Here is a 22,371-nt window from a genome sequence, read left to right on the forward strand (position 1 = left end):
CTTATGTATTATTACTTCCTTGTAAATTATATTTTCCATTTGATAAAAAAAGCCTTTTCCATAAAATTTCTCATTGCTGGGAAAAATTCAGGTTTTTTTTCTTCTTCTAAACATTGTAGATGCCCCACCACCCACATGGGAACAGCTTGAGAATGGATTAGTTGCTGTACGGACTGTGGTACATGGATTGGTTGATTACATTCAGAATCACAGCAAAAAAGGAGCTGATCAGCAACAGGTATAGTATAGGGCAGGGGTCCCCAACCCCTGGTCTGCCATCTGGTGCCGGGCTACAGCCTGTTCAGAACTGGGCTGCGGAAGGGGTGGACGAGTACAGTGTGTGTTCGCACAGAAACCTGCGTTTGTGAAAGCGGTATGCCGGGATGCCCTGTGCACGGTCACTCATGCACTCGTGACCTCTCGCCTTGACTACTGTAATGCTCTCTACATGGGGCTTCCCTTGAAGACCACTCGGAGGCTCCAGCTGGTACAGAATGCGGCCGCGAGAGTTGTCTTGGGAGTTTCCCGGTACTCCCATGTTACACCTTTGCTCCGCGAGCTGCATTGGTTACCAGTTGTCTTCCGGGTGAGGTTCAAGGTCTTGGTTATGATCTTTAAGTCCTTACATGGCATGGGTCCGGGTTATCTCGGGGACCACCTGCTGCTGGCGTCAACTCCCCTCCGCCCTGTGCGTTCCCACAGAGAGGGCCTCCTCAGGGTGCCTCCAGTCAGGGAATGCCGACTGGCGGCCCCCAGGGGGAGAGCCTTCTCTGTGGGCGCTCCGGCATTATGGAACCAACTGCCGGTGGAGCTCCGGATGGCATCAGACCTCCGAACTTTCCGTCGTGGCCTGAAGACCCATTTATTTGAATTAGCTGGTCTGGCCTGACGGGGGATTTGGGTTTTAAACTGTTGTTTTAGAATTGTATTATTGTTTTTAACTGGGCATTGATTTAATCTTTTTTAACTTTTGTATTGTATTGTATTGCTATTTATATATGCCCTGTGAACCGCCCTGAGTCCCTAGGGAGAAGGGCGGTATACAAATTAAATAAAACTATAAACTAAACTATAAAAACTATATGCACGACACCATCCCCTTTCCACCACCACCACCACCACTGCCGGTCCACCACCAGGAAGGGTTCGAGACTTCTGGTGTATAGTGCAGAGCTTGGAAAAGATGCACCTAGGCAAAGAGTTTGTTTCTGAACTAAAACAGTTTATTCTTTCCCATTGTGTGTAAGATAGCAAATTGGCACAAGGGATAATAGATTTTAGGCATTCTTTAAAGCCAAGATCTGTCAACTACTTACGTTTTCTGTGACGTTAGGCAACTATATTATTACATCCTTCTAAAATATTCACGCTATTAAGTGATATGATTAACTTTTCTTTTTAAATTATCTGTTGTATCAGTACATAAAGGATGATCTTGTGCATGTTTATATGAACAGAACTGGTACTTTATTTATATAGTATGATTTTGATGACAATTTCAGTCATAAATCCTATTCACTCAGTCATTCGTGCCCTTTTTAAGAAAGATATCTTTCCGTATTTTTTCTTGAGATTTTTTCCCCCCGTTTATTTTGGAGAATTATTTTCCAAATAATCTTTTGTGTTCTTTTATCTAATTTAGCCACCTCAGCACAGCAAGTACAAGACATATATGTGTCGAGATATGAAGCAGAGAAGAGAATGCCCCCGTGGGGCCAGCTGCACATTTGCACACTCACAGGAAGAACTAGAAAAGTAAGTTCCATGTCTTTGTTCTACTTCTACATTAAAATATATATGGGTTCAAAGTGGGAAGCATTCAGTTCAATTTGAGTCATCCTTAGGGGATCAGAATAGTAAAACCTTTGATCTTTCAAACAAAAACTGGGAAACAGCAGTTTATAAGTCACACAGTAGCTTTTTATTAATAATATATTCATCTGGATACATCACCCTTAGCGATTTTTAAAAATTCTAATTAGGAATTGCTGGTATTATAAGCAAAAAAAGTAACTTTTTAAAGTTGACCTTTAGATACAAGAATAGGTAAGTATTACTATGGCTGTACTCTTAGAAGAAATTATAAAAAATATTTAATTGAATTTCTATTTTAATTATTAAAATATTAAAGGTGAATTTATTTCACAAATGAAGGCAGATATACATATTCCAAGATAATGTTGCAGGATCCAATCAGGGTCGGTCACCGAAGCCAGAGGTTTAGTCTTCCAAGTTTTCGTACTCGTGTTGGATCCCATCCTCATGGAACTTCTCTCTCACCAGAATGTATGCTTTGGGCCATTCTATGCATAGTATAGCTAACAACTGGTGAAATTCAATTAATCATGGGAACATGGAGTGCTGGGGTTACTGTTGCTAAGTGATGCAGTCATGTGATGCCATGTTTTACAACCACATTGTATAGCAATAGAAATTCCAATCCCAATTACCATTGTAATTCGAGACTACCTGTATTATCTGGCTGTGTGAAATCTGCATGTATTTATAATATTTGTAAATATTAGGCCTGAGTTAAAATGTATCCTGTTGCAACTATAACAGTTCTGCTTTTTTTTGTTCATTGATTGCCATATTTTTTCTTGAAGATTTCGCAAGATGAACAAACGTCTAGTTCCTCGAAGACCTTTGAGTGCCTCCTTAGGTCAGCTAAATGAAGTGGGCCTGCCAGCAGCAGCTATTATCTCAGATGAAGCAACAGTGGACTTACCCAATAGAAAACCTTCTACCTTGCCAAATGGGATTGTTTCACCGGGCAGTGCAGTGACACAACTTATCTCTCGTGGGACCGACTCCAGTTATGACTCAGTCATGAAACCTGGGAAGATGGACCACCATAGTAGCAGTGCCCCTGGATCACCTCCTGATTTGTAGGCTTCTATATTGTTTATCTCTTAGAATTTGACAATATAAATTAGCTTGCAAAAGAGTAATCCACATGTGCTTCCACATGCCAAAATTGTATGTACTCAGAGTAGATACTTCTGTATTGATTTCTCATGGCAACTTGTATATAACTTGATATATACAGCGTTTTCCGTCTGTAAGTCATTTTTTTGAGAATCAAAGCCTAGGGCAGAGTTCCCCAAGCTTTCCAGATTTGCAGACCGGTGGGGGAGGAGCTCATTTCACACGAGCGGATGGCAAATGCACACATGCGCTGCACCATTTGTGCAAGCAGAGTGCTTGTGCAACTGCTGCTCATGCAAATGGATCATGCATGCATGCATTCGCCTGCCATTCCCGCAGCCCACAGCCTATATGTATTCAACATATAAAAACTTCTTAAACTTGAATTTGATTCCTGTTGTTGTTCATCTCCTGGCAATAATGTGAAAATAATTTGCATTTGTTTTCCTTCAAAATACTTTTTTAAACTTCCCAGTTTGACCAACAACCTTAATAGTGCCAGCATAATACTCATTAGCCCTGCCCTGTTCTTGCATAGCGCAGCACCTTGTTTTTGTGCGATGCGGAGGCGGCCGTTTTTGTGTCTTGCAGTGTAGCGGCCCATTTTCACACTCCAAGTCGCAGCAGCAGCAACCCATTTTCACGGCTGAGGCGCTGCGGTGGCAGCCTGTTTGTGGCTGAGGCACTGTGGCGGTGGCCCATTTTTACACCCCACAGCTGCAGTGCTAGCACAAGTGAGGGGGTGTGCGCACACATGCCCGGTGGCAGGAGGCCACAACCCACTACCGGGTTGTGGCCCACAGGTTGGGGACCCCTGGTCTAGATGGACATTGATTACACTTAATATTTTCTAGGTTCATATTGGTAAGTGTCTACTTCAGCTCTATGTAGTATAGTTGAAATGTTCTACCGTTTGTTTTGTTTCTGTGAATTGAATATTTGCCAACACTTTGAGTAGGAATCCTTACAGTATTTGAAATGCAGTCCATCTTCCTGGTCAGGTTTCTGCAGCACATTCTGTTTCAGTCTCCATTAGCAATATCTGGGAGAGAAATCCTTCTACGTTTCCCACAAATAAATGGGAGCACACAGCAACGACAAAATAATATCTATACTAAGTTGTAATTGCTGCAACATTGTTTTTGTTTCATCTAGGCTGGAACCTGTTTCCAAGAGCTCTCACCCAGTGCCCCCCCGAGGACCTACAGACCTGCCGCCCATTTCAGTAGGCAAGCAGCTCCAAATAGTTCCTCGAGGCTCCCAGTTGTATCCAGCTCAGCAAACGGATGTCTTCTATCCAGATCCTCGAGGAGCAGCTCCCCCATTTGAGCCTCCACCCTATCAAGCAGGTAAATTCCATCTAAATGAAGTTTGGTCTTGAAATAAAACATTATTTTGGTTTCTTTTTTGTGATTGAATAATAAATATTGATTAATTTCTATCAGAATATGATGTTTCCACAGATCTTTTATGACAGATGTAGTTTACAAAAATGAATGTATGTCTTCAGATGTGAATGGGGGGAAAAATATTTTGTTTCATGCAAACCCGGAAGTAGCTAAAACAATTCACTAAACATTGTTCTGAATCTTGTTTCATATATTTAGGTGTATATTATCCTCCAGCTCAATCACTACAGTGTATGTCTCGATTTGTCCGACCTCCATCATCTGTTCCTGAACCAGGTCCTCCTTTTGTAGAACAACATTATGCACCCTATCTCCAAGATCGCATCATGAACTCACAATACAGCGCACAGCCACAGCAATACCCTCCAATGGGTCAACCTGTATATCCTCCCCATTATGACAGCAGACGTGTATATCCTGCTGCTCAGCCATACCAACGGGAAGATATTATCCGAGGAAGTCCTGTTCCAATTGAAATTTCTCCACCTGCTGTATCTCCATATGTACCTGAAACAAGAGACAGATATCAACAAGTGGAGGGCTACTATCCGGTTGGACCACATCTGAATCAGATTAGACCTTCATATCATAGAGTATGATATATTTTTTAATTTTATGATTATGGGAATAGTAATCTGTCATGTATAGTTTTAATTCTTGCAGTAATTGCATGTGTCAGGCCTGCCCCAGTCTACTCTCTCAGGAAAGTAAGACTCCATTTGGTTGAAGCAGAGGAACTTTTACTGAACGAAACTGATTGCAGCAAATTCAGGCAGAATCTGGTGTTCCCGTGCAAAATAGAAAGCTATTCTTTTCATTTCCCACTCACTCCCCCCATGACCAGTCCCCTGACCAGCCAATGCGATGCCCATAATGTGTTTTGAGAAACTCTGAGGTGCCAAACTGGTAACATTCCATTCTCAGGGCAAACGGCCTTGAAGATCCTGGTACAAGCCGGTTTAGTGGAGATCTGATCTTCTGTTGTCACTCCCCCCTCCCTATTCTCCATGTTTGAAGTTACAGCGACAGCACCCAATAGACCCCTTCCCTCCCCCATTCTTAATGGCAGGACACCAGCAAGGCGCAAGCCAGTAATGGTGGACCTGACAGACTGCTGTCCCATTTTGCAGGTAGATGGCTTCATTAAGGCCCCTAAATTAGCCAAGCAAGCCTAACTCAGGGCAATGTATATTATTTATTTATTAATTTATTATTTATTAATTTTATTTGTATACCGCCCTTCTCCCGAAGGACTCAGGGCGGTGAATATATATTCAGAATATATATTCTGAGTTTAGATTTTAAAATCTATCAAAATACAAATATTGCAAGAAAAGCCAAGTTGTGCACGTTTCATAAATGCAAATTTAAATTTATCTTTGTTTTTTATAATTAATTTTGCTTCTGAAAGGAATGAGGGAGGTTCAAGGCATTGAAAACCTATGATTGTTGTAAAAGAAGAAATGGGACAGAATTGTATTTCTTCTCTCAAATTCCAAAACAGAATTCCAGTTTGTACTAATAGCAGAAATTATTCTGTAATGACCTACGGCAGCGTTCCCCAACCTTTCTGGGTTGGCGGCCTGGTGTGGGGGGAAAGGGGATGGTTTTGTATGAGGGGAAGGTACATGCATGCACATAGCTTCATTTCTGTGAGTGGCGAATGCACACTCGCCCGCTGGTACCTGCCACTCGCACAAGTGGAGCTGCAAGCACCAGTGCCCGCTGCTCACATGAGTAGGGCCACCCAAAGTTGGAGACCCCTGACCTAAGGAATAGCCTAAGGAAATACTTCTATTTTTTGTTCTTTTAGACCACGGGTGTCAAACTTGCCACGTCACGTGAGGTGTCGCGACATATCGCAACTGTTATTGTATTGCCAGCATTGGGGTGGGCGTGGCTTCGGTATGATGAGACCGGCTCGCGGGCCAGTAGTTTGATACCTCTGTTTTAGAGGATTTTTTACAAATCTTTGCTGAAGTCATCCACTTACAGATACACAAACCAGGCAGATAGATAGTATTTCTGATGTGTAGTAATGAATAAGGACAACTATAGAGTGGTTGGCATATGTTGTTTTGGTACATTCCGGAGTTTAGAGAGGCAAACTGACTGGATATCTCTGAGAGGCCAGTGTGGGTTTTAAATATCTGGATAGCCAGTAGACGGAGAGATAAATTTAAGCCCAGGTTACTGTGTTCTAATGTCTGCAGACAATGAACTGCTAATTGCTGTTGTCTCCTACCTTCCTCAAAGCCACACTGAGCAGACTATAAATATCTATTTTAGATTGCTCATATTTATGCTTTCTGATTGTATAACAGTGTTAATGAAACAAGATAGCTTCTTATATCATATATGTGGCTTTGGTGACCTTTGGTTTGTTCACTAAGTATAATCAGGTGAAGACTCTAGTCAGATGTTCATGGAAAACCACTATCACTCGTTAGAAGGCACATTAATACATTTAGCATAATAACTTTTAACAGATTATCAGATTCCAGGCCTGGAAATGTATCATTTGGATTGTAGTAGTTTTCCATTTCTTCAGTCACAAAAAAGTGGTTAATTTGCTATGTTTATATTTCAAAATGAATAACTTGGTTATAAAATGTGATGTTTAAATCTTAACATTAATTTTGTGGAAATTTAAGGTAGCATTCCTAATTTTCTTCAAAATGTTATTGAGCAGAATAGTTTTGTCCTTTTGCCTTATGAAATTGATAATTACTCAACAGACATTAATGAATCTAAGAAACTTATATTGAAATAATTTTGCTGCTTTGCTAGAGTACCTTATAACTTTGGGGTTGTAGACTTTAAAAGTTCATTTGTAGAATACATGAATCTTTATGTCTGCGTTTTTCTTTCTTTCATTTCTTTTCCAGGAACCTTATAGTCGGGCTCCCCCTCAGCCACACCCCAGTCTAGATGAATTGCATCGAAGGCGAAAGGAGATTATGGCTCAACTGGAAGAAAGGAAGGTCATCTCCCCGCCACCATTTGCATCATCACCAACCCTGCCTCATTCTTTACACACGGATGAGGTAAGCATATGCCTAAAACAATTTAGTACAGAATATGGCACGTGTACACTGTGGTTGGAAAAAAATATGAGAAATTTGTCCTAAAAAGGAAAATGTAAATGATCGGTTTGAAGAATATTCTTCCACGATCTAAGTCCCATCATGTCATGTAAAAGAAAAAGGGTGGTCTAGTCCTACAGTGAGAGAAAAATTATTTGATCCCCTGCTGGTTTTGTACATTTGCTCACTGACGATCAGTCAATTTTAATGGTAAGTTTATTTTAACAGTGAGAGACAGAATAACCACAACAACAAAATATCCAGAAAAACGCATTTCAAAAAAAGTTATAAATTGATTTGCATTTTAATATCACAATTAGCATTCTTAGAATACCCTTAATGATGAATTCATGCTTATTAAGCTTAAATATATATAGTGCTAAGAAAATTTGGTGAAGCTTTTAGAAGAATCCATAATCCTTTAGACATAATGAGTAGAATTCACTGTGTTTATTGGAAAATGTATGTGAAGTCTACATTAACCAAGGTGTAACTTAAGGTATAAGTTGAATCGGGTGTTCCAGTCACTGAGATGATCATCAGATGCTGAGTTTGAGGGGCTCTTCCTGTTAAAATATTGTTAGCAGGCAGCATCAGTCTGCATTTCATGATCAATGGTTGTGGAAATGAATCGTGTCCCATTCAAAACAGATTTCTGTAGACCTCAGAAAAAGAATTATCAATGTTCACAAGGTGGGTAAGGGCTTCAAATCCAACTGCCAAAGACTTTGGACTCATCAGTTCACACTCAGAAAGATAGTGTAGAAATAAGGAGAGTACATTCTAATAAAAAGGCTTAATCTCAATCATGAAATATGGCAGTGCAGTTTACTTTTTGGAGAGAAGAGGGCTTCTTCAGGGCCAGGATAGCTCACCCAGTCATTGAGATAAGATGTATTCTGGGTTGCGCTAGCAACTCCTACAAGACAATGTTTTGGCATTACCTAAAGCAAGCAGTTCATCTAGACAGCCCCAAAATATCAACGAATTAAAGCAGTGTGCATAGAGAATAGATCAGAATACTAGCAAACTGATATGTGGGATGGATCAAGAGAAAAAACATTGGGCTGAAGTCGTTGCTACTAAAGAGCCACAAGTTACTAAATTTACAAAGATCTGTTGGCTCAGTATATTTAATAAAGCCAACCCACAGGTTTAACCCTAACCTCTTCTTCTTCAAATAGGACTTCAGGGTAATGTAGGGTGGTGTAGATCATTTTGAAGGTCACAGTACTCTAGAATTACAGATTGTAAGTAGTCCTTGGGTTACAACCCCTCATTCAAAGTTGCAAAGGTGCTGAACAAGGGGGAATTACCAGCTGTCCAAGAAGTTGCAGCCATCACAACGTCCCATAATCACATAATTGCGATCTGGGCATTTTGATGCCTGACTCATGATTATGACATTGCAGTGAGCCACAGTCATATGATCGCCACTTATGACCTTCCCTGCCAGCTTCCCACAACCACAGTTAATGGGAAAGCTGGGAAGGAAGGTTGCAGGTTGTTCTGGTAAGTCTCTCCTGCTGCTTTCCTCCTCCGGGTGAAGAAAAATAGAGTACACGACCCCAGGGATTAGAAACTAGTTTTAAAAGTTTGAGAAAATCCAAACCTCATAGGTTGTCTCAAATTACGTGTTTAATAAATGTTCTTACCTGCAGTTAGTCTAGACAAGGTAATTCCAAATGACCGCATCATTCTTGCTTGCTTGCTTTCACTGACATCAGTGGGCTTTGTTTTTATGTGCAGTACTTGGATGAAGACCTGAAGGTAGCAGGGAAATACAAAGGAAATGATTACAGCCAATACTCTCCCTGGTCGTGTGACACTATTGGCTCCTACATTGGAACCAAAGACGCAAAACCCAAAGACATTGTGGCAGTGGGTCTTGTGGAGATGGTGGTAAGCATGCTGAAAAAAAACCCCAGCAAGGTACTCTTGGTAATTGGTAAGTTGCCAGATGACCAGATTATACAAAGGTTTCCAACAGACATTCTCCAGACATTTGTAGCTGATAATGGCAACAGCTGACAAGTTTAAGGACCCGTGCTAACACGGTACAGATAGTTCTCATTTAACAACGCTAATTGGGACTGGAAACTCAAGTCATTCAAGGACATGGTCATAAGTCCAAAGGCCACATGATTGCACCCTTTGGTGATTGTAGTTCTGGCAGTCCCAGTTGCCATTGTTAAACAAGAATTGTGTGGGTTGTTAAGCAAGGAGCTCAAATGACTGTGACTTTCAACTTCCTACTGGCTTCGCCACTGACTGCTTGTTCCAGACTTTCTCTCTCCTAATTGTCTGTCCGTACTGAGTTAGAATTTATCTCTTCCCCATCCCTGTTTATAATTTCATATATATAAAGTGAAATTGAGGAGAGAACTTTGAAAGCTTGAAGTATGGATAATTTTTCCTCCAGCTCTGTTCCCCTCATATAAAGTTATACATTATAAATTTTCCTCAAAGTCCATAAAGGCCTGGTAATACAGTATTTTTCGAGAGAAGGGAATAATGTCCCATGGATAAAGCAATTTTTTATTGTACTTAAACCTCTAAAGGCCTTTGCTTGATTTGCATATTACACTACCAAATATTTAGCCTGTAAAGAATAGTCTGAATGCTGTTAATATTATTTGCTTACAAATTTGAAACATTACTGTTGTGCAAGTCTCTCCAATCAGGCCCCTTCCCACCATACTTGTGAAATGGAAACATCTGAGAAATACGTTGGCTAAAAAGGAGACGTTTGCTTGTAATTCTGATCATTTAATCTGTCACTCCAGAATGTGGACAGCAAGGGAATGCGAGATCAACGTTTGGATTTACAAAGGAGAGCAGCAGAGACTGGTGATGATGATCTTATTCCCTTTGGAGATAGGCCTACAGTGTCAAGGTTTGGTGCCATCTCACGTACCTCCAAAGCAATGTACCAGAATCCAGGTCCCATGCAAGCCATGACAGTTCAAGGGGCTTCTGCAAAACCAGTCAGTGTTTCAGGTATAAATATTTATTTTCCTGTTGTTTTTTTGTTTTGTTTTGGTAGTAGCTTTGAATCAGTACTGTGGCTTGGTTAGGGAAATGGATCTAGACATAGGTTGGCAGATGACATTAAAATCGAAAGAAAGCTCAAATAATACTGCTCCTCATGAATAGGGGAGTACAAGTAGTCCTCAATTTATAACTGATTGTTTAATGACTATTCAAAGTTAAAGCACTTCTGGCCATCATAAAAAGTCACTCTCTCCCCCCCCCCCATCATGTGACCCCTCCTTTCAGTGGGGAAGCTGGTGGGAAATTTGCAAGCAGAGGAGAAATTCCAGGAGAAAATATAGACAATGCTGCGACAGATCCAAATGATAATTGTTTCAAACCATGATGAGATTAGAAATACATTTGACAATATAAACGAACTTATCTCTTAAACCTACAACTAAACATTCAAAAAATGACAACAAAGAATGAACAGACAAATCAGACAACAGAACATAAATGAAAGTGACTTAAATAGAAAAGCTACAAATGAAGGTAACTACAATTTAATACCAAAAAAAAAATTTGTAATACCTCACTATAATAAAGAAGACAAAAAGATGCTTTATCCTCCAGGACCTCAAAACAAATTTGAGGATAAAAAAGAACTAATAAAATTAGTTCTGTCAGAACTGTCAGAAGAATCATCAAAACGTGGGAGACAAAAAACTGATACTTTACTTAATTTGTCTTTTTTGTCCCCAACAACACTCACAAAAATACAACCTCGCATGCCAAACTTACTGATTTGGAAAGTGACCTGGCAAAAGAAGAAGATTAGGGTTGGAGTCAAGAGTCATGATTCAGCCTATCAGATGGAATATTATATTATATATATTTAAAACTAGAAACAAGGATCACCAAGACTAAAAATTTATTAAAACTGAGCTTTCTTCAGCGCCTGCTGACATCATCAGAGTGTAAGCCAGGATTGGGAAACAAGTTCTTATAGTCTCTGTGAAGCCAGCAGCTTAGCTAACAAGCATGTTATGGGTCTGTTTGGCCACCACCCTCCCATAATCAATTGCATCGTTTTTATTTCCATCGGACTCCCTGACGTCTGTTTGAGTTTTGGCGCTCTGCCTCCCTCCGCTCGCCCCGCCCACCGGGAGTGTTTGTCCTGCCGCGTGCAGTCATCTCACTGCTTGTCTGACATTTCTGTATGCGCTGCTGCCATCTCAGCTGGTCGTTCCTCTCTGGTGCTGGCATCGCTATCCCCATTGGTCAAATGTACTCTCCTGCTGTCCATGGCCTTAGTCTGCCTTCTCATTAACTCTTCTGTACCAATGCATCCATTGATCACAGATTACAATCCTCTGTTCCCTTGTGTGTGGGGGGGGGAGGTGGTCGTTGGTTCATCCCTTCAGTCATCCTGCATGATGATTCATACCAGCGTAGCATCTGGTAAGCTGGTAATAGCTCAGTGTGCCAGTTCACGGAATACTGGTTGGATAACCTGAGTCTTCAGAGAAGGGCGGGATATAAACGGAATTAAAATAAAATAAATAAATAAAATAACCAAGCCTCTTTTAACAAGCGGCTGACCTTTGTTGAGTCATGAGCAATGACTCTGGCCTCTGTGAAGTTGAAAGTGTGTTTGTACTCAGTGGTGTGAGCCCATACCTGGGATCCTTTTTCTTGACATTTAATGGCCAGTTCATGCTCATGGAGCCTTGTCCAGAGGCGCTTTGTGGTCTCCCCGACATAATTACATGGACAATCATTGCAGTTAATTTGGTAGACCACTGATGACATTTCGCCCGCAGATAGGGGCTCTTTGGGGCACATTATTCGTGTGAGAAGGATCTGATTAGTTCTGTGTGCCACTCTGATGTTATGAGCAATATTCGTGCCACTGTTTCCAAGACGCCGTGGATATAGGGGAGTGTGGCCCAGGTGATGGTAGTTGTTCTGTTATCCACAGCCTGTGGTGCCCGTTGTGGGTGGCAATGTCAGATGAAATCAATGGGATACCCATTTTGTATGCATACTTGATAAAGGTATGCATGCTCCTTAGATTTTTCCATTGCTATGCTGCAATGTGTGTTGATTCTGTATGCAGCTGATTTTGTGGGCGGTGGGGTGATTGCTGTCATTGTGGAGTATGCTATTGGTGTGTGTGGCTTTGCGATGAACGCTGGTGATAAGCGTGTCATTATGCTCACAACAAATCAGTATTACTGTAACGCTCTCTACATGGGGCTGCCCTTGAAGTACACCCGTAGGCTTCAGCTGGTGCAAAATGCGTCCGCTTGGGTACTTATGGGAGTTCCTCGATACTCCCATGTTATTCCACTCCTGCGCGAGCTTCATTGGCTTCCGGTTGTCCTCCGGGTGCGATTCAAGGTGCTAGTAATTACCTTTAAAGCCCTACATGGCTTAGGCCCGGGGTATTTGCGAGACCACTTGCTGCCATTGTCAACCTCCCATCGCCCGGTTTGCTCCCACAGAGTCGGCCTCCTCAGAGTTCCGTCGGTTAAGCAATGCCACCTGGTGACCCCTAGGGGGAGAGCCTTCTCTGTGGGCGCGCCGACCCTCTGGAATGAGCTGCCTCCGGAGCTGCGGATGGCCCCCGACCTTCGGTCCTTTCGCCGTGACCTGAAGACATGGATGTTTCAACAATCGGGCCTGGACTGACTATGGTTTTAAATTTGGTTTTATGGGGTTAAATTACTATGTATTGAACATATCTACTGTTTAATTCTTTTTTAAATTTTGTATTTTCATGTTCTTTTTTAGTTTTTATTGTTTGTGAGCAGCCCTGAGTCCTTAGGGAGAAGGACGGCATATAAATATAATCAATCAATCAATCAGTATGTCTAGGAAGGGTAGGATATTGTTCACTTCTTCCTCTGCCACGAATTGGATATCAGGGTAGATGGAGTTGAACTTTTCCATGGCGCTTGATGATGACAAACGTGTCGTCCACATACCTAGCCCTAAATTTGGGCTTGTAGTCGCTCATCGACATAAGTTCTAAATGCTGCAAAACCATCTCGATAATTATTCCCAAGATGGGAGATCCCATTGGTGTGCCCTTAATCTGTTCATATGCGGTGGCTCAGTGGGTTAGGATGCTGAGCTTGTCGATCAGAAGGTTGGCAGTTTGGCGGGTCGAATCCTAAGTGCCGCATAACAGAGTGAGCGCCTGTTACTCGTCCCAGCTTCTGCCAACCTAGCAGTTCAAACACGTAAAAATGCAAGTAGAAAAATAGGGACCACTACAGTGGGAAGGTAACAGTGTTCCGTGCGCCTTTGGCGTCTAGTCATGCTGGCCACATGACCACGGAGACGTTCTTGGACAAGCGCTGGCTCTTCGGCTTTGAAACGGAGATGAGCACCGGCCCCTAGAGTCGGAAATGACTAGCACGCATGTGCGGGGGAACCTTTACCTTTATGTAATCTTCTGAGTTCAGTGAACCGGAAACTGGTTCCTCATCCTGCAGCAACTCTCATGACCGATACGGCCAGATCTTGGGGAATGGATGTGAACAATGATATCACGTCGAACGACACGTCGAATGACCTCATCATCCTCTATCGAGGCTGTTTTCCATCATTTGGATTAGAGAACATGATTAGAGAACAAACGAAAGTATACAATATCATCAAGAGAGTAAAATAATTGGAAATGGAAATGGGCTGGTACCATAGCAAGTAGAACTGACCAAGGCAGCCATAGAATCGATCCCACGTAATAAAAAGCATCCATTAAAGAGACGTAAAACAAGATGGAATGACAATATATTAAAAAGAGAGAGAATTTATTTATTTATTTATTTATTTATTTATTTATTTAATTTATATACCGCCCTATTCCCGTAAGACTCAGGGCAGTTTACAATGCAGTTAAAACCATAAAATACAAAAATTAAAATCAATTAAAACAATTAATTAATTGTTCATTAATATATATAATTAAATGTTAATTTATATATATATATATATATATATATATATATATATATATATATATATATATATATATATATATATATATATATATATAAATGCTGACACATAGTGATCTGTTGTAAATGCAGTCTTTACAGCACAGAAGGCTGATTTGGAAATTGAGTTAATTACTAGCATTCTGTTATGATAATTCTAATGAATAATTTTCATATAGGATTTTTCTGTTCTTTATAGATTACAGCCCATATGGAACACACAGTGCATGGGGAGGTTCACCATATTCACCCCATCAAACTGTACCTTCTCAGGGCCGGCTTGGTGACAGGTAGGGGATTTGAATTTGCATGTGCTATACAGATTTTAAGTTCAATTAAACTGAGAAGCAAGAACAACAACAAAACTTTTCCCCCTTCCAAACAATTATCTATCCCAAAAGGGAGAGATTATCTATGACGGATATTGCTAACCATGGAAAACCTTTGCCATCGTCTGAGAGAGAACAGCAGCTTCGTCTTGAACTGCAGCAGTTAAACCATCAGATAAGTCAGCAGACACGAGGACTTGAGGTATGTATTCTTAGCTCTGTAGTTTTTCTTAGAAAGAACTAGAGAAATGAAAAGGAGAGAGAGAGGCAGAGAGCTGTAAATAGATTTTTATATTGCATTCAAATGATTCAGAATGAAGAACTCACCACTGTTCAGTCATTTTGAATGTGATTTTAAAATGACAGTAGTAAGAACTTCTGTATTCATTTGCGTATAATATTTGTTCTTCTCCATACCCTTCCACACATGTTCACAAACTTGAGATCCATAAATCCTATGTAATGGAAATCAGTATTATTGCTCTGTTTTACTTACTTTATAGCGTTCTTTTTTTCCCCTAGATAGCAGACCACATAATAGCTTTGCATAATTTATTGAGAACTTACGTAAAAAGTTTACTTCTTGAGTTGAAAATTTAAATTTATGATAGCATAATGGACAGTAGTGTTGACTATAACCTATATACATCCCAGAATATCTGTGTTTTCACAAAAGACAACATGAGCTAGATTATGGTGAATTACTTTACTAAAGAACACCTAGAATTGTACCTGGAAGCCAACTGGTAGCCTGTGGAGCAGTGGGTATCAATGCACATACCACAACATACCCATTATTTCCTAGGTTGCTGCATTCTGAACCAACTGTAGCTTCTGAGTGGTCTTCAAGGGCAGCCCTGTGTAGAATGCAGTGCAGTCATTTATTTACAAAGTGTCTAGGTCATGAGTAACCATCTGGAGATTTTAAATTCTTGTGTTGCTGTTGAAGACAACACAAGTCGTGCTTAATTTGTGCATGCTGTGTTTGCTGGTGCTTAATGGAGGAGTATTGGTTGGCTTGAAAATACCCACCTTGATATTAGTCTTCTTTATTATCATTAATTTTTTCTTTTAAAAATATATTTCAATTCATCTTATAAAAAAGGAGGAAAGCGCAAAACACTAACAACTACATTATAGCTCTAATGCACTAATCAAAACCAGTTTTATGTATCTATTCATCATATAGTTGTTAATTTTTAATCAAATTACTTGTTATAAGAGAATTATTTATTTATTATATTTCCTATTCCTTAACCACCCATCTTCCTCAGTGAAACACATTGCCATCTCTAGGTCACTTCAATAGTTCTTTCTCTAAGAACTTGATGCTGTCATGCAAAGTCAAAGAAAGATGTGAGCCCGCTGCTCAAGCAAATGAGGACGTGCGCCTGCCATTTCCACAGCCCAATTGCAAACAGCTCAAGGCCCACTAGTGGGCCTTGGCTCGATGGTTGCAGACCCCTGTATTACAGAGAAGGGAAAAAATATCTGATCCCCTGCTGATTTTCTACGTTTGCCCACTGACAAAGAAATGATCAGTCTATAATTGTAATGGTAGGTTTATTTTAACAGTGAGAGACAGAATAACAACAAAAAAACCCAGAAAAACGCATTTCAAAAAAGTTATAAATTGATTTGCATTTTAATGAATGAAATAAGTATTTGATCCCCTATCAATCTGCAAGATTTCTGGCTCCCAGGTGTCTTTTATACAGGTAACGAGCTGAGATTAGGAGCGCTCTCTTAAAGGGAGTGCTACTAATCTCAGCTTGTTAACTGTATAAAGACACCTGTCCACAGGAGCAATTAATCAATCAGATTCCAAATTCTCCACCATGGCCAAGACCAAAGATCTGTCCAAGGATGTCAGGGACAAGATTGTAGACCTACATAAGGCTGGAATGACAATCGCCAAGCAGTTTGATGAGAAGGTGACAACAGTTGGTGCAATTATTCGCAAATGGAAGAAACACAAAATAACTCTCAATCTCCCTCTGTCTGGGGCTCCATGCAAGATCTCACCTCGTGGAATTTCAATGATCATGAGAATGGTGAGGAATCAGCCCAGAACTACACGGGAGGATCTTGTCAATGATCTCAAGGCAGCTGGGACCATAGTCACCAAGAAAATAATTGGTAACACACTGCGCCATGAAGGACTGAAATCCTGCAGCACCTGCAAGGTCCCCTTGCTCAAGAAAGCACATGTACAGGCCCGTCTGAAGTTTATCAATGAACATCTGAATAAATGGAGAAAGCAGAACTATTTAACTTGTTTTTTGCATCCGTCTTTACACAAAGGGAAAAAACTGCCCAACCTATAAAAAACAGTACTGTAAAAAACAGATTAGAAACATGTTAAGATAGACAAGAAAAAGATAAGTGAGCACCTGTCCAGCCTAGATGAGTTCAAATCACCAGGACCAGATGGACTACACCTCAAGGTTCTGAAGGAACTGGCAGATGTGATCTCTGAACCACTGAACTATATCTTTCAAAGATCTTGGAGCACTGGGGAACTATTGGAGCATTGGAAAAGAGATGATGTATTTCCCTTCTTCCAATAAGGAGAAAAAAAATGGATCCAGGAAATTACATACCTATCAGCCTGACCTCAATACCTGGGAAGATTCTGGAAAAGATAAACAACGAATCAGCAAACACCTAGAGGCAAAGTCATTACCAAAAGCCAACTGTCAAAAACAGATCATGCCAGACAAATCTTACTGCGTTCTTTGACCAAGTGACAAAATTAGTGGACCAGAGGAATGCCGTAGATATAATTTACTTGGACTTCAGTAAGGCATTTGATAAAGTAGATGACAACCTACTACTTGATAAGATAGAAAAATGTGGGTTAGACAGCATCACCACAGATGGATACGTAGATGGCTGACCAGCCGTACTCAATGTAGATGTACTCCGTGTAGATGTAGTTCCTCAATGGAACTGCATCTACATGGAGGGAAATGAGTAGTGGGGTGCCCCTGGACTCTGCTCTAGGCCCAGTGCTTTTCAACATCTTGAAGGGGTGATGTGAAAGCAGTGTTCCAATATCTCGGGCTGCCACAAAGAAGAGAGAGTCAAGCTATTCTTCAAAGCATCTGAAGGCAAGACAGGAAACAAGGAATGGAAACTAACCAAAGAAAAAAAACAACCTAAAACTAAGGAGAAATTTCCTGACAGAACAATTAATCATTGGAACAACCTGCCTCCAGAAGCTCTGAATGTTCCAACACTGGAAGTTTTTAAGAAAAGACTGGACAGGCATTTGCCTGAAATGGTATAGGGTTTCTTGCCTGAGCAGGGAGTTGGACTAGATGACCTCCAAGGTCCCTTCCAACTTTGTTGTTGTTGTTGTTAACTGGGTGAAAGTGTTGTGGTCAGATGAGACCAGAATCGAGCTCTTTGGCATCAACTCAACTCACTGTGTTTGGAGGAGGAGGAATGCTGTCTATGACCCCAAGAACACCATCCCCTCCGTCAAACATGGAGGTAGAAACATTATGCTTTGGGGGTGTTTTTCTGCTAAGGGGACAGGACAACTTCACCTCATCAAAAGGGACGATGGACGGGCCATGTACCGTCAAATCGTGGGTGAGAACTTCCTTCCCTCAGCCAGGACATTGAAAATGAGTCATGGATGGGTATTCCAGCATGGGAATGACCCGAAACACACAGCCAAGGCAACAAAGGAGTGGCTCAAGAAGAAGCACATTAAGGTCCTGAAGTGGCCTAGCCATTCTCCAGACTTTAATCCCATGGAAAATCTGTGGAGGGAGCTGAAGGTTCGAGCTGCCAAACGTCAGCCTCAAAACCTTAATGACTTGAAGAGGATCTAGAAAGAGGAGTGGGACAAAATCCCTCAAGATGTGTGCAAACCTGGGGGCCAGCTACAAGAAACGCCTGACCTCTGTGATTGCCAAGAAGGGTTTTGCCACTAAGTATTAAGTCATGTTTTGCAAAGGGGTCAAATACTTATTTCATTCATTAAAATGGAAATCAATTTATAACTTTACTGAAATGTGTTTTTCTGGATTTTTTTGTTATTCTGTCTCTCATTGTTAAAATAAACCTACCATTAAAATTATAGACTGATCATTTCTTTGTCAGGGGGCAAAGAAATCAGCAGGGGATCAAATAATTTTTCCCTCGCTGTATATTATAATTATTTAGGTAAAACCTTCCGTACTAACAGGATTTTGAAAATGAAATATTTAAACTATTTTTCGCTTATACAGTGATAACTATACAGGTGGTCCTCATGTAACAACCACTCATTCCACAACCATTTGAACTTAAAATGGCATTGAACAAGTGGTAGTTATAACTATAACTCCTACTTACAGTTGTCGCAATGACCCTGCAGTCATCTGATTATGATCTGGGTGCTCCGGGCTGGCTCTGATTATCATGTTGCAGCGTCCTTCAGTCATGTGTTCACAATTTGTGACCTTGCCAGTTTCTGACAAGCAAAGTCAATGAGGAAGCTGGCAGGAAGTCACTAGTTGTGATCACATAGGTCCTTGCTTAATGATAGTTACTGGGACTGCCCAAACTCCTATGGCTATGTGGACAAGATAAATCCTTACAGTACTCTATAAATCAATTCTGCAGATATCTTTATATCAGTGTTTTCACATTTTGGATTTAAGTAGAACTCTTTAGGGACACAGTGGCTCAGTGGGTTAAGACGCTGAGCTTGTCAATCAGAAGGTCGGCAGTTTGGCAGATCGAATCCTGAGTTCCACATAGCAGAGTGAGCGCCTGTTACTCGTCCCAGCTTCTGACAACCTAGCAGTTCGAAAGCAGGTAAAAATGCAAGTAGAAAAATAGGGACCACTCCGGTGGGAAGGTAACAGCGTTCCGTGCGCCTTTGGCGTCTAGTCATGCCGGCCACATGACCACGGAGACGTCCTCGGACAAGCGCTGGCTCTTCGGCTTTGAAACGGAGATGAGCACCGGCCCCTAGAGTCGGAAACGACTAGCACGCATGTGCGGGGGAACCTTTACCTTTTAGAACTCTTTATCAGATCAAGAAATACATCCTAGGATACAGTCAGTTTGCAGTCAGCACTGGCCAAGTTATTGTTTTTTTCATTGGCCTGCTTAAAACTGAATATACTTAAGAAGATAAACTTTAATTCCACATTGTAAAGAAGAAAAAGAAGTTGTCTCTCATGGAAGCTGGATGATTGTAGTTTTATCACTGATGAATTCCTAAACTTCAAAAGAATTCCAAAATTCATTAGGAAATTCCTCTACAATAAAAAGTACATACTTTAGCCACTATATTTCTAACTCAAGTTTGTCTTCATCTATCTTACCTTATGTGTTACATTTTTTGACCATGTCTATAAAAGCAGCACAGAAAGCATAAATAAATTTTTTATTGGCATTAAAAAATGAGGAGCATTAGGAGCCAAGCAATACTCCTGCATTTTGGCCTGATTCCCATGTCTGCATGGTATATTTTGTGTGCTCAGTTGTGTATGTGCTTGGCTTTGTGCATTTAGGCGGTTAGTAACAGGCTGCTGTTGCAGAGGGAAGCGACCCCTTTGGCAGGCCAACCACAGCCCCCACCGCCACCTCCTAAGTGGCCTGGAATGATCTCAAGTGAACAGCTGAGCTTGGAGCTGCACCAGGTGGAGAGGGAAATCGGGAAGAGAACCCGGGAACTAAGCATGGTGAGTGTTTTGTAAGGTGGGCAGAGAAGCTGCTGCTGCTGCTGCTGTTTGGTGAGTTGCAGCATTAACTGCTCTCACAGAGTCATTTATTTTGAATATTCGGTGCTGGTAGCTTACAGGTTTTTGTTTTTCCACAAATTTAAATGTTGCAACCTACCACAGTGGAACGTTGGCAGACGCTCAAATTTACAGCAAATAATCCATCCTCGTTAAGTATCTGATGCGCGCACTGTATTATAATCTGCACGCAGTACTTTTTTAAATGGTATTTGAAAAGGGGACAAGTGGTTTTTCCAGCCCATGGAAAAGACTTCCCGGTCTCTGCTGCTTGCACATGTGTTGGAAAGCTTTCTAGCCTGGTAAAATAAAACAGCTTGGCCTAGGATTGTGTTCCTTTGTTTGTAGCTTTTGTGTGAGTATGGATGTAGAGCTTGGCTTGGTGCTTCACAATTGCTTCTCACTTTTAAAGCAAGCTTACAGTGCATTGTGAACCATGAATTTGTCTTTCCTTTCCCAAGGAGAGCCAGTCTTCACTGGATGTGAAAAGCAAAGCAAATGCTAGCAAACAGACTGAAAATGGACAGCAAGGCAAAGTACCACCTGAGGATCTTTCTCTAACATTCAGGTAATAGAATTATTTTTACTGGTAATTTAATTCAGACTTAAATATTACCTTGGGCACAGTTGTATTCATTTTATGTATTGACATTGGTTTACTTTCTTTGCCAGTATTTAAAATTCAGTGTTTTCAGAATGGCAGTAAGTCAGGACATACAACACACGTCTGACATTTTCAGGAGGCGTTACTTTCAGTGATAGATAGTGCTTGTTCCTTCCAAAGACATTCTCCAAAACCGATGCTGTTTGTCAACCAGCACAGCAATCTTAGAATATTACTGTCTTTAGTACTTTTGACAGTGCAATCATCTAGAACTGGCTTAATTTTTACAGAGTTTCTAGATTGAGCCAAAAAAGCTTGATACACATCAGAATATGCTCATCGTGCCAATTTTGATAAACACTTTTTCTGCAGTGGTGGGAAGGAAATAAAAAAAAATTCCTGAGGTAACAATGTGTCAAAGGTAATATTTATTTATTTATTTATTTATTTATTTATTTATTTATTTATTTATATTACATTTATATCCCGCCCTTCTCCGAAGACTCAGGGCGGCTTACAAGCTTAGCAGTAGCCTTCATTCTATGTATATGCCTGCTTATTAGGGCTTTCACACACACACCCAAGCGGCATCAGTCAGTCTTTATTACAGCCACAGACCAGCAAATAGAAGTATTAAAACAATAATAATAGTAAAAAATAAAAATAAATGACAAGCAGAATAATATATTGCGATTGGTGGTGGATTAATGAGCAATTAGTTTGTCCAGTTTTACATACAGCACAGCAGAATTTGGCCACATTCAGAGAAACTGCTTTATACTGATATGATAACAGTATTTGCCTGTAAAAAAGATCAGTATTTCCTGGATATTTTATTAGGTAAGGTATTATAAATTGAGGCTGTGTGTCTTTATAGAAAACGCACTATAGCAGGGATGTGAGTTATAGTTTCAGTGGCGCCTTGTCTCACCTCCTTTGGTATATTTTGTATCAGCCCTCCAAAACTTCTGTGGGAAGTGTGTTGCAGCATGCTAAGGTTAATGCCTTCAGATTTTTGGAATAGTTATTTGATATAAATATCTCGCTGCTTTAAATGAGGCAGTTTGACAGCTCAGAAAACATTCTTGAAAAGAGCAGTCTGATCTTGTTGGATTTCCAGATCTTTAACATGTTGTTTAAGTGCGCTAAGTGCACACTCATACCCCATCGGTCAAAGGTATATATTATATTTCCTTGGCCCAATTATTGCTTCTGTTCATGCTTACTAGGATGAGACAGAGTTCTAACAAACTATCCTACTTATACTTGTGGGATGCCCCAAATG

The 22,371-nt window shown here is 40.7% G+C and overlaps 2 protein-coding genes across 3 annotated transcripts in view; one reads left to right on the top strand and one right to left on the bottom strand.

The window, feature by feature from the left end:
* RC3H1 (ring finger and CCCH-type domains 1) overlaps positions 1-22,371 on the top strand; it is a 68,780-nt gene that overhangs the window by 39,222 nt on the left and 7,187 nt on the right. Inside the window, exons 8-19 of one of the 2 annotated variants that reach the window (XM_083359443.1) lie at positions 120-238; positions 1,643-1,755; positions 2,607-2,888; positions 4,084-4,277; positions 4,536-4,930; positions 7,226-7,384; positions 9,173-9,325; positions 10,210-10,423; positions 14,606-14,696; positions 14,808-14,937; positions 20,255-20,425; positions 20,944-21,050. In XM_083359443.1, the coding sequence (XP_083215569.1) occupies positions 120-238; positions 1,643-1,755; positions 2,607-2,888; positions 4,084-4,277; positions 4,536-4,930; positions 7,226-7,384; positions 9,173-9,325; positions 10,210-10,423; positions 14,606-14,696; positions 14,808-14,937; positions 20,255-20,425; positions 20,944-21,050 (2,128 nt within the window). The remainder of the gene's footprint in view (positions 1-119; positions 239-1,642; positions 1,756-2,606; positions 2,889-4,083; positions 4,278-4,535; positions 4,931-7,225; positions 7,385-9,172; positions 9,326-10,209; positions 10,424-14,605; positions 14,697-14,807; positions 14,938-20,254; positions 20,426-20,943; positions 21,051-22,371) is intronic. The other variant, XM_083359444.1, reaches the window with a different exon arrangement.
* Positions 4,747-22,371, bottom strand: part of ZBTB37 (zinc finger and BTB domain containing 37) — a 74,626-nt gene continuing 57,001 nt past the window's right edge. The window contains exons 4-8 of the mRNA XM_083359465.1: positions 14,839-14,975; positions 13,849-14,002; positions 9,079-9,187; positions 8,256-8,342; positions 4,747-4,844 (exon numbers count right to left, since the gene is read on the bottom strand). The gene's annotated coding sequence lies outside the window, so the exon portion shown is untranslated. The remainder of the gene's footprint in view (positions 4,845-8,255; positions 8,343-9,078; positions 9,188-13,848; positions 14,003-14,838; positions 14,976-22,371) is intronic.

Source organism: Vipera ursinii, assembly GCF_947247035.1.
Source record: "Vipera ursinii genome assembly, chromosome: 3".
NCBI lineage: Eukaryota > Metazoa > Chordata > Lepidosauria > Squamata > Viperidae > Vipera > Vipera ursinii.